Genomic DNA, 17,880 nt, shown 5'->3' with positions numbered 1-17,880 from the left:
GGTCAGTTGGCTCTCATGCATTGAAGGAGGCATGAGCTCGGCCCTGGCCTCCCTAGGTTGGCAGAGGGAAGGTAGTGCCCAGGATTACATAGACAATTGGCACTGGGTGTAAAAAATAGGGGTTACAATACAAAATTGTGGGATAAAAATTTTGAAAAAAAAAAACCTGACATGATCATCATGGCCGAGAAGATGATACACAACAGTCCGTGCTAACGTGAGCCGTGTGTGCTGGCGTTGATAACGTTGCCTACAGTGCTTAGCCTTGTGGTTTGCTGTATGTTGCTACGTGGCAGCATGAGCTGAGCTGTGATTGGTCTATTTCTGTGGGGACAAATGCCCAATTCCAATCCGCTCCCTTACAGACTCACTGACTGAGGCGCGCGTTCACGTGAAGTCGGCGAGGGCTTGAGGGCTGTCCCATTTGAAATCAATGTCAATGAGGGCTCAAGCAGAGCCCTTTATGCTCCCTTTCCGTAAGTGAGCATCGATGCAGACTTTGGCTAAGGGAATTGTCCACAGTTCATGGCGTTACCAGCGGTCCAAGTGTCAACGAGACGGAATGGAACCTATATATTTATTAGAAATAAGGGACACAAGATAAGAACTTAGAAAAGTAGGGTGCCCGCTGGCCTAGCAGTCCAGGCGCATACCACATAGGCTGGTAATCCAGCTTGACAGCGTGTCGCGGGTTTGACTCCCGATCCAGATGACCTTTGCTGTGTGTCACCCGCCCCCATCTCTCTCCCCATTTCCTGTCAGCCTACTTTCCTGTCAATAAAGGCAGAAAAAGACCAAAGAATATCTTAAAAAAAGAAAATAAATTAGAAAAGTAAATACAGAATATGGAAACACTATTTAAAATGAATAATATTACAACCCCTAATATAAACTCAAATTAAAACGAACAGAATAACGTAAATATAATAATAATAATCAATCTAAAATCTCCCCTAATCTAAATCATCTAAAGTGCTGTCCCATTCTTTTTATACCATTTGGAGCCCTTGCAGACTCTCACCCACTTACCAGCTGACATCACTTAAGTCAGTGAGGATGCAGGGCTTGAGGGCTAAGTGCAGACATTGGAATTGGGCCAGAGATAGATACAGAGATAGACCAGTCCCCTTCTGCACCATGATGTAAACTCAATCTCAGGCGAGGTGCAACTTAACTGTTGTGATGGTATAAATTGGTTATTGTCTGCCCTCTAGTGGCCAAGGTCAGCATTGTAAATACACATTTCACACTGCTCTCGAGCTTTCACAAGTCACTGGTACATTCTTTCTTTCTTTCTTTCTTACTTTCTTTCTTTCGCCCTTTGTTCTTTGTAAGATATTCCCAAAACTGCAGAGATCACATATTTTTCTTAGGTTTAGTGTGGGCACACATACATTTTCATTCAGTCCATTTCCTACCAACTTGAATTAAGTGATTGCTCAATCAGAAATAGGCAGATCCTATATGTAGCGTGTGTCTATTGCAGGTAACATAGGACATTCACTAAAATACCCCAACACCCATGATGTGACAATAAAGTTGTGATGAATTTCTGATTCTGATTCTGTAGTGGTCAATGAGGATCGTGTACTGTCACAATTAAGGAATACCAGAAAGATCACCACTTTGCAAGTGTTCCTGGCCTGAGTTTAAATGTGTTCTATTTATGGACAGAAATCACATTTATGTGCAAAAATTGTAATTACCCTGGTGTCGGGTAGGACACTTACTGGTCGACAAGTACTGCCTGAAGCTCATGAGTGCAGTATCTCCCCATGTCAAGTGGAGATTTCCTCTTCAATAACATAGGCTAACTAACTAACGGTAGATATTTGGTCTCCCACAGGGAAGACTTTAATTCTAGGGAGGACATAAAACATATGAATTGCAGTTTTAAGATCCTTAACCGCATTCGGACAAAATGTCCTTTCAGTACAGGGTTGTTCGACATGGAATAACCTTCCATTTGCCATAAGAGATTGTCCTACTTTTCCATCCTTCAAGCACAATCTAAAAAATGTGTTACTTGATAACCAAACTTGCGACCATGCAATCAATCCTGCACTTTATAACTAATGTATCCTGTAATACTTGCACTACTAATTGCACTTTATACACAACTCAGTTTAGTATGTACATTTTATATTGCCCTCTAAAATGCTGCTATTTTCTTAGTGCAATAACATACTGTATGAGCCAAGTAAAAATTTGTTTTAGTCTTAGCCTTAAATATTCTTTGCACCTTTTGTACCTGTTTTGTACCTCTGTTTGTGTAGTAATGCTTTGTTTTCCCTGTGTAATGTAATGTACTCTATTGTCTTCTTGTTTTTATGTTTTTTTTGTGGGGACTGTGGATGTAAATTAGCATCTCTGCTAAATCCTGTGTATTACATTACATTGATTGTATTGTTCATTAATATGCGATTGTAATATTCATTAATACAATTTTAAAAATTCAAAACAGAAATGCACTACTGGTGTGAAAATGGACACCATTAATCCAACAATTAGCATGCCCTCGTGTATAATTAAAATATTACAATATTATCAGCACACTGATCTTCGGCAGTAATTTGGTCCACAAAAAGTTGATGTTTACCAGGGTCAAACTTTGGTTTGAATAATTTGAAAACCCTCTCTCATCTTCCCCATGTCTTTGTCCAACAGGTAGTGGCAGTATTGAGATCCCGGTGTTGTGTATGCTCATATCAGGAGATGCCGCCATGCTAGAGGTATCAAAATGCATCCTAGGTATATACAGCCACACTACTTTTGTCATGTACATTATATGTTTCATGTATCCCTAACTGCTTCTTTCTCTCTCTTTCCTTTTCTCCCTTCTGTCTGTCTGTCTGTCTGTCTGTCTGTCTGTCTGTCTCTCTCTCCCTCTCAGCGAGTGGACCTTTCTCTAAGGAAGGCCACTCCCTGGCTAGTCCTGTCTGGCACTGGGCCTGCAGCGGACTTGATCAGTGAGGTGCTGCTCGACCTCCCCTCCATTCCCCTCAGTCCCGTTTCCCCCCCAGCGGAGGGGGAAGTGGGCGAGGGGCCCAGCGCGGAGCTCCGTGACAGAACCCGTGAGAAGGTCAGGAGGCACTTCCCTGTAGAAGGAGCCGACCTCGAGAAACTGGTGGACAGGGTGAGTGTGTGTGTGTGTGTGTGTGTGTGTGTGTGTGTGTGTGTGTGTGTGTGTGTGTGTGTGTGTGTGTGTGTGTGTGTGTGTGTGTGTGTGTGTGTGTGTGTGTGTGTGTGTGTGTGTGTGTGTGTGTGTGTGTGTAAAGAATAATGTTATTTTGTCCCAAATGTCACTTTTCCCTCACTTTCTCCATCTCCTTCCAGACTCTGAGTATTTATCAGAACAAAGATCTGATCACATTGTTCAATGGAGGGCAGGACAGTCCCGATGACTTTGACACAGTGATCCTCAAAGCCCTGGTCAGAGGTAAATATTCTGTCATTATGTACATGATACAGTGATCCTCAAAGTCAGAGAGGTAAAGATTAATTTAATATGTACGGTACATGAGTGATCAGGACTGTGGTTCTAAAAGATGTTTCTCTAAACGATCAAACTTGTTTTGCCACTGATGGCAGTCATATGTTGTACATGTGCAATATATTTATTTAATGTAAAGCACTTGGAAAGATGTGTTTTGTATGAAAGATGCTATAGAAATAAAGTCTCTGTCCCTGTCAATGATAACAGGATACTTCCTCACATGCTTTCACATAGTTTCTGCTTTTTTTTTGTTTCGGATTATGCTGTGTTTGTATCACAGGCACACAATAGCACAATCACACAACATCACACAATAAGTATGTGGATGGTTGTGAGTTGTGTAGGTTTTCATGGTTGTCATTTGGTTGTATGCGTGTGTGTGCACGTGTGCGTGTGTGTGCGTGTGTGCGTGTGTGCGTGTGTGCGCGCGTGTGTGTGTGTGTGTGTGCGTGTGCGTGTGCGCGTGTGCGTGTGCGTGCGCGTGCGTGCGTGTGGTCAGCCAGTAAACGAGTGGCTAATGATGCCAGTGAGTACACAGAGGAGTTGAAGCTGGCAGTGGCCTGGGACAGAGTGGACATCGCCAAGACTGAGCTCTTCAATGGAGACATCCAGTGGAAGGTGAGCAGCACCGAGACTGGTACAGTGAAGCCTGCCTTACGCTTCCAAATGATGCACTGTCAACTGAATGAAAGGGTTGATGGGAGCCCAGTCAGTCCACAGTCAGCCATGGGTCCTTGAGGGTGTTCCAGGGAGTCCTCAGCAAGTTTAATTTCATTGTTATTTCACTGGCTAGAAGTTAGCCCAATGATGGAATGTGTAAGAATGTATAAGAATCACTATTCAGCTCATAGGTTTCACTCTCCTCACCTACAGTTTAGACAGTTGCAGAATTCTGTACTTAATCTAATCTGTAATCTAATTCTGTACTAAATCTGATCTGTAATCGAAGTCTGTGCTGAATCTGGGGATCAGGTGATCCCTCCCACAAAATCCATCCAAAAGTCCACTGCCTAATACGTAACAATGTTGGGGTCCTGTTTGAGAAACACTGACTTAGTGAGGTGGTTTGTGAAAGTGACCAGGTTAATTCTCACAAATCACCTATAAAAAGCAAGTGGGCAGAGGGGATTAGCAAAAAAATGCATCACTTGCATTTGCAATGAATAATTCCTTTCAGATAATGACTGAACTGCTTGTGTTTTTAGTATGACGATCTGGAGGACTCCATGACGGACGCCCTCATCAATGACAAGCCCCAGTTTGTGCGCCTCTTCTGTGAGAACGGCCTCAACATCTTGGACTACCTGACATACCGACGGCTGGAGGATTTGTACCGCTCTCTGGATGACAGCTCGCTGGTCTTCAACCTGCTCCAGAGACGCCTCAGCGAGAGGCACGGCCTGGCGGGCTCCATGGACGGAGTAGCCAGTGGGTCCCTTAAGAGCCCACAGAGTCCCCAGGGTCTGCTGCAGGGGCCTGTGTCAGCCAAGGAGCTCAGCTTGTATGAGGTGAACAAGAGGGTGGCACAGTGGCCTTTCATAACACTGTTATGCCTGATTTATACTTGGTTGCCCGCTGCCTCGTGCAACTAATTATGAATCAGGCTTCAGTGGGACCATTATCACTTCTGTATGCAGCCATGGTCTGAGAGGACATACCGGTGGTCTGGCATGTGTAGTCCCTTTACTAGGACTGTGACCATTTCCCAAAGCATACTGTGGTTTGTTACATTTCCGAGGAAGCCATTGGATTCCATTCACTAGATGTCATTGCGTGGTCAATTTTGGTCATAGATACTGTCTATCTATATTATCTTATCGTCTTAATGCATTTTAAAGTGGGGATTGATTTGAAGAGTCTAGATGAAAATAGTCCCTGGAGAAAATGTTGGGTTAAAAAAAATAATTTACATCCATTTCTTCTGGAAAATGCAATAATGTTTTGCCAACATTTATTTAAATATTCATAAACCAAAGTAAATGGGTGCAATGTTAAGAGCAAGTGCTTTAAAATCAAGCTTGTCTTTAACTGATATAATGCCGTTAACAGATTTTTAAAGTCAATGGATTATTATTATTTTTATATAATTTACAGTACAGTATATATACAAGTTATTCTAAGAGTGAAATAGCCATAAGACATAAGACACGTAATAGCATGGTCTTGTCCTCTCCCAGGTGTCTCGTCTGCTGTGGGACCTGCTGGGTGACGTGTGTCAGCCGTTCTACTATGGACCTCTTGGTCTGGACCAAAGCACCGGCACCAGGAGAGCTCTGAAGGTCAGTGAGCATGATGCTGAAACTCACTAGCAATGTACTTTGCTCATATAGGCCCACTACTGACAAACAAGTGGAGTTTCAATAACAAGCCGTTGTGTTTAAGCCAGATGTGTCTCAATGACGTCTTCATACAGTAGCTAAAGTGCATATTTACAGGCCCTGGGAAAAATTCAATATGTATGCAGCTTTAACAGATGGTGTAATTACTGATCAGCATTGCCTGAGCTACAGAATGAGTACTGGTTCCAAGTTTGCAGCAGTCCATCATACCTATAAAAAAGAACCCAGACTTATCAGCTGGCTCCATCTAGTGGATGGATGATGGAAAAGATAAAAGTAATCACTCATGGCTGTGCTTGTCTTTCCTCTGTTGTTCCTCTGTCCTGATCAATCTGCTCTTCTCTTCCCTCCCTCCTTCCCTCCCTCCATCCATCCCCCCTAATTCATACCCTTTGACGATCCCCACCTCTGCACCCATTCTCTCCCTTCTCTTTCTCCTCCACATTAACCCCCCACATAGCAAGTGAACAAGTTGCTCCTTGGGGAGTGTACATATCGGGACCAGCGCTGCCTCTCTCCCTGGTCATCCCTGTTCGTCTGGGCCGTGCTTCAGAACCGCAGCGACATGGCCATTTATTTTTGGGAGATGGTGAGACACTGGAGCCCTTATTTTATGTCTTATTTATTTTTCACACTGTTGGGGAGAGCTTGCAGTACATGTTTTTCACTGTTTCAATGTTGCTACAGGCAGTATTATGTGAGCATGATGTGACAATAAACAACTTGACTAATTATTTTACTGTCTGCCACTTTGTGGTTAGTGTAAAGTGCAAGTTGTGACTTTCAATTAATGGACCTAACATGGCTGATGGAGCAAGGAAGTAGAAAAAACCTTGGAAAAAGGCAAAATATTGGGATTAGATAATAAAGTGCATTGGTACAGAATCATACGCTACCTCTGAACTAGTCTGGGAGACTTCGCCTCAGAGCCTGGACAGCAGGGGCGCGGCCACTGCGTTCTGATTCAAATCAACAGCCAACGAAGAAAAGGGGGCGGGATCCACATGCAGTGGGTGTTGCATGTAAATAGGAGCGACAGGAAGTAATTTCTCCTTGAGAAATTGCGGCCGCCATTGTTGTGTACTGCTGTTTGCCTCTCGTCGGACTGTTTAGACGAGTTGCACAGCTCTCAGACCGGTAAGAGGCGTGTCCGCTCAGATTCTGAGCGAAAGTTACGTCCCGTCTACAAATACCAGGGTTCTGGCCCAGAAGTTCCTCGCCCATCCCGTTTGTGTGCGAGAGCTGACGAAAACTTCTGGGAACTCAGATTACCTCTGAACTAGTCACGATATCCTATGATATCCTTATTTAATCTCCTTCATACATACGGTGCATAACATCATGCATTTTTGAGGCAGCCATAGCTTAGTGGGTAATCACCGGTTCTCCCCTTAACCCTTAACAGTTTCCCCCTGAGCGCTCATCATGACCATCTGAGCTGCCATCCAGCTGGGTGAAGCTGACACTGAAACCTTTAAATACAGGTCTACCTTACCTTACCCTTCAACACAAAGACCCAGACGGCACTAACTAACCGTTTCCTCCTGTCTTCCCGGTTCAGGCAGGGGAGTCGGTTCTGAGTGCGCTGAGCGGCTGTAAGATACTGAGAGAGCTCTCCAAGTTGGAGAGCGAGACTGAGACCAAAGTGTCCATGAAAGAGCTGGCACAGACGTTTGAGAACCTGGCCAATGGTAAGTCAGTCTGGCCTCTAGATCTATGGGCTATAGGTTGTTTGTCTGTAGTCTTAAGCTCTGTGGCACGATGAGTCGCTTGCCAGCAAGAACTGATTGTCAAGCTAACATTGTGTTAGGGATAAGAGACATCGTTCCATGGAGTATAAGTACTGTAGGTTTTACTGTGTCGTGTGTGTGTTTGTCTGTAATTTGCCCAGTATACAGTATGAATCTTTTAAGAGGTTACCCATACATTTATTTTTAGTAAGTGTTAATTTCTCATCTGGTGTGTGTGTGTGTGTGTGTGTGTGTGTGTGTCTGTGTCTGTGTGTGTGTGTGTGTGTGTGTGTGTGTGTGTGTGTGTGTGTGTGTGTGTGTGTGTGTGTGTGTGTGTGTGTGTGTGTGTGTGTGTGTGTGTGTGTGTGTGTGTGTGTCTGTGTTTCTGTGTGTGTCTGTGTTTCTGTGTGTGTGTGTGTGTGTGTGTGTGTGTGTCTTCAGATGTGTTCAGTCAATGCTACCAAAGCAGTGAGAATCGCTCCTTCACTCTCCTCATAAGGAGTTCTCCAGTGTGGGCGGGGGCTACCTGTCTACAGATGGCGACTGCTGCTGATGCCCGCCTGTTCTTCAGTCACGACGGTGTTCAGGTCAGAACGAGTCCAAGTTTTCTGCTCAACCTAAATCAATGTGAGATATTTTCAATTAGTCAAGGCCCGGGCTGAACATGTATTATGCAACCATGTTTTTATTTGTATTTTTACATTTCACTAGCCAAAAGTTGTTGGTTCAATTACATCAACGTGCAATGAGTCAATCACAATGTGTCGTTGTGAGTTTGCAGATCAGCTATTTTTAAAACCTTTGGAAAACGTGAAAATGTTTGCCTATAATGGCATGCCCAAAATAGGGATGCCAGGTCGAAAGGGAAAAATGTAAACATATCCCTCGCGTAATTGCAGACACCATCAAAAGAGTCAAAGGCCGCTATATCGGTCTTTTGTTGATCTCTCTGTGATCTGTGTCTGTCTGTATTGTAGTCTCTGTTGTCTCAGATCTGGTGGGGCGACATGGAGAGAAGCACTGAAGTCTGGAAGTTGGTCCTCACATTTTTCCTACCTCCCCTACTCTACACAGACCTCATCAGCTATAGGTGAGCCTGTGTGTGTGTGTGTGTGTGTGTGTGTGTGTGTGTGTGTGTGTGTGTGTGTGTGTGTGTGTGTGTGTGTGTGTGTGTGTGTGTGTGTGTGTGTGTGTGTGTGTGTGTGTGTGTGTGTGTGTGTGTGTGTGTGTGTGTGTGTGTGTGTGTGTGTGTGTGTGGTGCACACGCATGAGTGTATATCTTTGAGTGAGTGTCTGTGCAGTGAGTGTCTACTGTATGTGCATTTGCAAGTATGGATGGGTAGAAATATATTCTTGTTCAAAACTGACCCCAGATGACAGTAAAGTGACAATTTAAGGACTTTTAAGACCTTTTTAATACTTAAAAAAAGAAAAAATAACTGAAATTAAAAACGTAATCAAAAGTAAACTGGTCAAACATTGTCCAAATTGTCAAATAATATAAGAAAGAGGCAAAGAGTTTGAAAATAGACGATCTACAAGCTCACAAGTTATCTCTCTCTCTCTCTCTCTCTCTCTCTCTCTCTCTCTCTCTCTCTCTCTCTCTCTCTCTCTCTCTCTCTCTCTCTCAGGGAGCAGGAGGAGGATGTGAAGGCTGTTGAGGTCCATCAGGGTCCGGGTCAAGACACAGACAGTCTGGACGGGAATGATGCCAGCGTCTTCTCTCTGGCTGACATCGTGAAGACGTAAGTAAACAAACAAACACGCACGCACGCACGCACGCACGCACGCACGCACACACACACACACACACACACACACACACACACACACACACACACACACACACACACACACACACACACACACACACACACACACACACACACACACACACACTGCAGTTTTATTATGTGTTTGTTTCAGATTCACTGTTACGTGAAGGACTTATGGAGCTCAAAACAAGTACAGCTTTGGTTAAGTCAAATATGAATTCATTGGAAAACCCAGTGAAAAAACGAAACAATATGCAGTAAATGCAGGATATACAAAAACAATGTACAATGATGCCAAAGAAAGCATTACACATAGTAGTAACATTTCATGAAGAAAAATCTTCCTTTTATTTGTTTTGTTTTTTGCATATGTAACTCTCTTGGATTCCTCTTTTGGTGTCTCAGTCAGGAAGATAAAGACGAATACGACGCTGTGAGGGAAAATCTGAAAGGTTTGTTCTTCTGAACTGTCTTGTTCCCCATATTAATTATTTCAGGGGTACTCAAAGTGGGGTCGGGGGACTCCCGGGGGTCCTTGGGGGGGTTCCAGGGACTCCCCGGCAAAATGAGGTACGGCTTGTGAACTGTTACATCGGCAATTTTCTTATTAAGCTGAAGGCAGTATCATTAATTCTGTGTCTGTTTCTTTTGAGTGTGCGCTGTGATTGGCCACCAGTGTACCCCCCTAACCCTGCACCGTGATTGGCCAATCACAGTCTATTCAGGACTGTGATTGGCTAGGGAAACATGACAATTGTGCATAGCCCTATAAATAGGACTATGCACTTTTAAAAAAAACACATTTATGTTTTTTTTTAAGTTAGGGGTGTTGGACCACAATATTACTTTTCTTTAAGTGAACTTCCATCACTGTGATGACCACTGTGACCACACCGCCCACTTCACACTGGGTGTGATTTTTATTGATTTGGTCTGATATGGTCTGTCATTTGGTCCAGAATTCCTTTACTACTGTATGTACTGTAGGTATAGAGATAATGAAACTCTGATCAAAATACACATTCTTGTATGTTCTCTAGTTGTATTTACTAGTGTAATAATAGTGAAGATTAAGTATATGTTTTAGTTGGGGACCCCCTGGAACCCCGTCAAGGACCTCTAGGGGTCCCCGGACTCCCATGTTGACAACCACTGTTGTACTGTGTACCAGCATGAACAACTCCTGTACAGTTGAACCCACAGATCACAGAGCTTTTCATTTACAGTTCCCAGTAAACGTCAACCCTCAAACATTCATAGCCTTATTAATGCTTGTAGAGTGACCAAAGAGGAATGACCTAAATATTCCCTCCTCTCCTTACAAACTCCTCCAGGCTCTTCCACCACCGCCTCCAAGCGGCCGTTCGCCGTGCAGCGCTGGCGGCAGTTCTGGTTCGCGCCCGTCACCTCGTTCCTAGGCAACGTGCTGATGTACTTCCTCTTCCTCTGCCTGTTTGCTTACATCCTATTGGTGGATTTCAAGCCCCCGCCCCAGGGCCCTTCCAATTGGGAGTTGGTGCTGTACTTCTGGGTCTTCACCCTGGTGCTGGAGGAGATCCGGCAGGTCGGTCCAAAACACACACACAGCAAAATGAAGGTCCACTACAGTTTCAGAGTTAAATGAACGCTCCGGGTTTTACTGTGCACATGTCAATTTGAACCACTCATAAATAGGGCTGGTAATATATTGATACTAGAGGTTTGGGGCGCTACTCGGCCCTCACACCTACCAAACCGCCAATCCAACTGACATGCCCAGATATGGAGATCTCTGTATCTGTCAGTCCTTGTCCCTTTTATGTCCATATATGGAGATCCTGATGTCATCAGTATACCGTATACCCATATATGGATATGCTGAAATGCCCATATATGGAGATCTCTGTATCTATCAGTCATTTGCTGACCAGCTGGTACATCAAATTGACCGCTGGTCATCAAATTATTGGCTCAGGAATGCGACAAAAACTAAAAAATCTTCACGAATTCAAGGCTTCATGAGGTGTGTAATTGATAGAAAACTAGAAAAAGTGCTCCTCGGAGCACAGGTCTCCGCCAGGTCAGGTAGGTTATTGTGGCCTCCTGGTGGCGCTATAATAGGCCAATGTGAAAAGGGTGGCATTTCTTCCGCGGCCTAGTGGGAATGTGCGTGCAAATTTTCACGGAAATCGCAAGCTGCGTTCATGATTTGAGACATTTTGTTCAAAACTGACCAATCCAGCAAATTTTGGAAGCCAACCTTAGCCAATCAGGATGGAATATGAAATATCTGACAGATGCGTCTTGATCACATGACTATAGAGATACTGTGTACCGATTTGCGTGATGTTTGGATAAAATCTGAAGGATTAATTTCCAAAAATGTTATTGATATAAGTCGGCCTCCTGGTGGCGCTGTAAAAAGCAGTGAAAAATGCAGTGCAAATGTTTTTCCTTGGCCTCTAGGGAGTATGCGTGCAAAGTTTCACGCAGATCGGTGCAGTTATAGTTAAAAATGCAAATTGGCCTGTTATAGCGCCACCATGAGGCTGATTTGAAATGTTTTAAGTGGCATTTCTTCCTCGGCCTAGTGGGAATGTGCGTGTGCAATTTTATGGAAATGGCAAGCTGCGTTCATGATTTGAGGCAGTTTGTTCAAAACTAACCAATCCTGCAAACTTTGGAAGCCAACCTTAGCCAATGAGGATGGAATATGGGAAATTGAACAGATCCGGGTTGATCACATGACTATAGAGATACTGTGTACCGATTTGCATGACGTTTAATTAAAAGCTGTAGGAGTAATGGGAAAAAAATTGTTTTGCACACATCGGCCTCCAGGTGGCGCTATAACAGGCCCATGTGAAAAATGTGGGCCAGAGGTTCTGAATTGGCATCCAGGGAGTGTGTGTGCACAGTTTTGCAGCGACCGGGCCAACGGTGCCGGAGATTAGCTGCTAACACACAGACAGGACGGACACACGGACACACGGACGGACGGACAGGGGGCAAAACATACTCTCTCGCCATGCCTTTCGGCCTGGCGGAGACAATAAGTAATTTTTTGTGTGAACTACTCCTTTAGGCCATATTTTATACTTTGAAAAACGTTTAAACTTTTTATTTTCAAACATATTTTAGAAAATGTCCCCCCAAAAAGAAGTAAACAAATATGGATATTTATGTATTTGGTCAAAAATATTGTTCATACATGTATGGCCCCAGCCTCAGTCATAATAGTATTGTTTTGTCTCTCAGACCTTCTTTGTGGGCAGCACCACAGTGTTGCAGAGGATGAAGAACTACATCCAGGATATGTGGAATAAATGTGACCTGACGGCCATCTTGCTCTTTGCTGTGGGCCTCGTGTGCAGGTGAGGCTCATTCATTATGGCTCTGGGTGAGGGATGGTTGTCCTGTGAGGCTGTGCCTAATATATCGCTGCTGTCTAAGTGCTGTCTACTTTTGTTTGACATTCTTGTATGATGAAGTAGGGCATTCATTATTGAAAAAACACAAAAAGTTGAAAAATAGAGATAGGCATGGAGTTTCTACGATATGCTGCCTTTACACTGCGAGCGTTAAGCCATACTGTAATGTATGGCGGTGTCGTGCGCCGAACTTGGTCAATAGGCTTGTAGATAGCAACGCCGTCATGCAATGAAGCATAAATGAAGCATTAGAGTTAATAAGAATGTTGTGAAATACACTGGCCAGGTAAATGTAGACGGCAGCCATGATCTGATATTAATTCAATCACAGTAAGGCCAGGTTGTGTTTTGTGAAGGGTTTAAAGATTGAATTTGAAAAAGTTAAATTTTGTGGCTGTTTTAAATCATAATAAATAAATGAAGCAACACCAACTAAGGCATTCCAAAGTGAATTTGTAAGCCTAGAGAAAATTGAAACATATGAAGGGAGTTTTTCACACATTATAGTCTAGATATGTATTGTGTTTATGATTAGTGGCTAGAAATCCCCCAAGAACAGGTACGTGGCTGCAAAGGGAACAAGGTCAACCTAGAGGTATTATGTACACCTCAGGTGTGCATACAGTATATGATGGCTCATCGCTGACCTTTGACCATCAAATTGCACCATATGTCAGATTCCGAGTAAGGTATCTAATGTAAGAAGTTGCATGGCCTTCTGATTTGATGATAATCCAGGAACAATAAGTAACTGGTGGATGGTAAAGTGAATGGTGCCCTACTTTAGATGTTTTTTTTTTGTTCAGCTTCAGCTTATGGGAGTATCATCCCAGGAAACAGGAGAGAATATTACCTGTAAATCTGAACATAGCATTACTTTTTCAATCTACTACACATTATATGAGATTAGATTTTTGTGTGTGTTGTACAGTATATCCATACAGCATGGATGAGTGCATTTTGCACCTAAAATCCTCAGTGTTAATTTATCCTTTGTAACTAAGAAATTAAACCAAATTGACACGTGTGTGTGCGTGCGTGTCTGTCTCTGTGTTGTGCAGGATGTTCCCTTGGTCTTATCATTTTGGACGAGCGATAATGGCTCTGGACTACATGGTCTTCACACTGCGTCTCATTCACATCTTCGCTATCCACAAACAGCTGGGACCCAAAATCATCATTGTGGGCAAAATGGTGAGTTCATCCTGCAAATACAGCTGAGGGACAGTGTCAACCCGCCGTTACACTGAACCTTGGGTATAGCTTGCAGACTCAAAGGTCTCATACAAAGTAAAATCCTCAGTGTTAGTTTAACTCTGAGAATGTTCAACATGTAACCAAATGGACCCTTCCGGGTCCATTTGGTTACATTTGTACATACAGTAGCTTTGTGTGGGTTCTACAAACTTGACACTGCCTCAATGTTTCAGTCCCACGCAAAGAATACTCACATGTATTTACCGGTCGCAGCATGTAAATAAACTGTACATGATAACAACACATTAAACCTTTTTCTCTTGTGCTTATAGTAAGCTTAGAGCAACAAATAGTTGTTTTGGTGAGGTTTGAGGATTTTACATACCGTAATTACATACTTACATGCTACATGATCCATCTCTGCCTCGCTCATGTTAGAGTGAACATTGTGTTTACATTTGAGATAATAGATCTGGGAACACACTTATATGAAAAATCGGACAGATCTGTCTTGATCACATGACTATAGAGATCATGTGTACCGATTTGCGTGATGTTTGGACAAAATCTGAAGGAGCAATATCAAATTCTTTTTTTACAAAAGTCGGCCTCCTGGTGGCGCTATACAGGCCGATCTGAAAAATGCAGGGCAGAGGTTCTGCTCTGGTATCCAGGGAGTGTGTGTGCACAGTTTTGCTGCGATCGGGCCAACGGTGCCAGAGATTAGCTGGTCGCAGACGGACGGACACACACACACACGGACGGACGGACGGACGGACACAGGGTGCAAAACATAGTCTCGGCCACGCCTTCAGCCTGGCGGAGACAAGTTTTTCAAGTTTGAAATCCCACTGGAGGAGTGGCAACGCTTGGACTTTCATTCGGCTGATCTGATGGTGCAACACGCTGTCAGATCGTTATGTTGTCTTGTTTACACCTCCAATCGGCTGACGTGCCACAAATGATATTAATAGCAAGAGTGATGAGAGATGTCATAAATCCATCTTTACATCTGAGAATTGTACTTAGGATAACCAGAGCCATAATACTGTTTGGAGTTTATTTTAGGTTTAAGAAATGTATGTCATGAAGCATCAGATTTGTTTTGCTGCACATGGGGCCAGCTGTCTTACAGTATCCAGCGGAGAAAAACTGACAAAAATAGCCAAGTTTAACCAGGACACTGACACTGCTAGGCTATATGTTGCTAGTGAATGATGTCCGTATGCGACAACGGCTGATGATGCATGTAACGTGAACACTAGCTGTGTGTGCAAAATGCGGCGAATGGATATTTTGCAGAGGAGATGGTTATACGATCTAATATGTAATGTAGCGTTGGCGCTCGACCAATGTTCAGAGACCGTGTCAGATCCACATCATATCCACTCATATCCAGCAGGTACAGTAAGCTTAATGCTGGTCACCTGTGTGACAATTGAGCCAAATGTCCAACGTCATAGAAGACGTTACATGTTTTGTCTGATAAACTGCAGAATATCTATCGATTATTTTTTAAGCGATTATTCTATCGATTACTAAACACGAGAGGTGTGTTTTTTTTTCATATGAGGAATTGTAAATGATGAATTTCTATAATTGAAGTCTAATTAAGTGATACAGCCCTATTAAATGTACAGTGACATTTATGCTACTGTATTTAAAGACATGTCTTTTATGTCTGTGTATTCTGTATTGTGTGTGTGTGTATTGAACATTATCTGTAGTTATATACTATAACTACAGATAATGTAGTACTCAAGCCTAGAAATAATTACCAATGTGTATTCTGTATTGTGTGTGTGTGTATTGAACATTATCTGTAGTTATATACTATAACTACAGATAATGTAGTACTCAAGCCTAGAAATAATTACCAATAATCGGACACACAAAAGAAACCCCCCATATGTTTATTAATGGCCTGCCCAATGCTCTTGCACATGAGTCGATTATTGTTCATAGATGAACTCGATTAGTTCCATAATTAATTGTTGCAGCTCTTCTGCAGAACGACACATGGAATCAAATAGCATTTTAATCCACATAGTTTGGTTTGGAAATGTCAGATAGCTCGGTGGCGTTGTGACGAAGAGGTGGATGCTAAGTTTATACTCAGTTTTAAGCCAGTTTTGCATGCCGACAATAGCAGGTCTACAAGCATCACTGTATCAAACACCTCTCTCTCTCTCTCTCTCTCTCTCTCTCTCTCTCTCTCTCTCTCTCTCTCTCTCTCTCTCCCTCAGATGAAAGACGTGTTCTTCTTCCTCTTCTTCCTGGGGGTGTGGCTCATGGCCTATGGGGTGGCCAATCAAGCGCTTCTGTACTCGTACGACTCCCGCCCCGACTGGATCTTCCGCCGGGTCTTCTACAGGCCCTACCTCCATATATTTGGACAGATCCCCATAAACGAAATGGATGGTGAGTGGCTCACTCGCTGCCCCTCACCCCGGTACCCTTTAGTTTCTGCCTGAGTGTATTTGACTTATACTGCATAAGTGTGTTAACTCTCAGTATTTGTACACTCTCAGGGTTGAGTCATTTTACTGTGTACGTACGTACGTACACACCCACACACAAAAATCATTAAATGTTTGTTGAATTTCATGAGGACTTTTGCTTCCTCTACCTCACTCACACACTAATTTCTTTATTGTCATTGCAAGTGCAACAGAAATACTAATTTGGAAGTCGATGCACTAAAAACAGGAGGGGAAAAAAGCATAACCACAGGAATCACTTTGGAGTAATAGAGACACTTCAGCCTACAAGCAAAGAAATATATATAAAGACAAATATTTCCATATCACACCATTATTGTACATTCACATCCTCTCTCAAATATCAAACTACCTCAATGGCTCAAACACGTTCGGAGATGGTTGTGGGTTTTCTTACAATGGCCACCCACGCTAGAAATGTATATTGTCTGTGAAAGGAACTGGATAGAAGTGTGCATTAACCAACTTGCTCTCTGTCTCCCTCTAGCTGACAAGCTGGCAAAGAATATAAACTGCACCAACGACACGGCGCTGATCGATGCCGGGTGGGAGCCATGCATGGACACCTACGCTAACTTTGTGGTCGTCCTCCTGCTGGTCATTTACCTCCTGGTCACCAACATCCTGCTGGTCAACCTGCTCATCGCCATGTTCAGGTACACAGATGTCACCTCCGTCGCTGTGCGGCTCATGTCAGCGTTTAAAAGTCTTCCCATGTTATATGGCTCAAGTGCACTTTAAAGTTTTGAGTGCTAAAGCTGAAATGGATACGTTTCATGTCCTACCCGGGTCTTCTCCTGGGTGAGAGACCACATTCCTACCACTCCAGCCAGAGGGAATCAGTGCTTGGCCAGGGGACATAATGGGGCTTATGAGCTTCAGGCAGTACTAGTTGTGAACCAGTAGGTGTCCTACCCCATGGGTTCCCAAACTTTTCAGCCCGCGACCCCAAAATAAGGCGGCCATTGACTCGTGACCCCACCTAAACCTGGAGGTAATTTATGCACATAAACTTGCACGTTCGGTGCGCATTTGAAATGTATTAAAATGGTCAAATGTACTATTTGTAATCATTTTAGGTTGTATTTCATACATTCTGTTGAATAAAAAAATAAAAATAAATAATAATGTTTCTTTTTTTTCTTTTTTTTTTATGACCCAAAATAATTTTGCGACCCCACCGTCAGTCTCCCGCGACCCCAAATGGGGTCGCGACCCCAACTTTGGGAACCCCTGTCCTACCCGACACCAGGGTCTAAATGTCTCAATGGAAGAGCAGGGAGACATTTAACTAATTATATTAACTAATTATATGACAAAAGTCGCAAACGTTCAGAAATAATGTTTGTTCATGAGCTGGTCCAGCCTGCTCCATCCACTGCAATGTATTTCATCAAACTTCCGGTGCGAGGTTTGCCACCCATGAGTGTAT

The 17,880-nt window shown here is 43.3% G+C and overlaps 1 protein-coding gene across 1 annotated transcript in view; it reads left to right on the top strand.

Annotated features, from left to right (window-relative positions):
* The window catches only part of trpm4a (transient receptor potential cation channel, subfamily M, member 4a), a 45,932-nt gene that overhangs the window by 21,113 nt on the left and 6,939 nt on the right, over window positions 1-17,880 (top strand). Inside the window, exons 8-24 of the mRNA XM_080446824.1 lie at window positions 2,668-2,732; window positions 2,894-3,136; window positions 3,337-3,439; window positions 3,996-4,114; window positions 4,702-5,004; window positions 5,674-5,775; window positions 6,296-6,424; window positions 7,397-7,526; window positions 8,007-8,152; window positions 8,543-8,655; window positions 9,197-9,310; window positions 9,746-9,792; window positions 10,675-10,904; window positions 12,578-12,693; window positions 13,812-13,944; window positions 16,194-16,368; window positions 16,936-17,104. Coding sequence (XP_080302950.1) covers window positions 2,668-2,732; window positions 2,894-3,136; window positions 3,337-3,439; window positions 3,996-4,114; window positions 4,702-5,004; window positions 5,674-5,775; window positions 6,296-6,424; window positions 7,397-7,526; window positions 8,007-8,152; window positions 8,543-8,655; window positions 9,197-9,310; window positions 9,746-9,792; window positions 10,675-10,904; window positions 12,578-12,693; window positions 13,812-13,944; window positions 16,194-16,368; window positions 16,936-17,104 — 2,437 coding nt within the window. The remainder of the gene's footprint in view (window positions 1-2,667; window positions 2,733-2,893; window positions 3,137-3,336; window positions 3,440-3,995; window positions 4,115-4,701; window positions 5,005-5,673; window positions 5,776-6,295; window positions 6,425-7,396; window positions 7,527-8,006; window positions 8,153-8,542; window positions 8,656-9,196; window positions 9,311-9,745; window positions 9,793-10,674; window positions 10,905-12,577; window positions 12,694-13,811; window positions 13,945-16,193; window positions 16,369-16,935; window positions 17,105-17,880) is intronic.

Source organism: Gymnoscopelus braueri (genome assembly GCF_963280865.1).
Source record: "Gymnoscopelus braueri genome assembly, chromosome: 13".
NCBI lineage: Eukaryota > Metazoa > Chordata > Actinopteri > Myctophiformes > Myctophidae > Gymnoscopelus > Gymnoscopelus braueri.
This window is presented reverse-complemented; position numbering and strand designations above follow the sequence as displayed.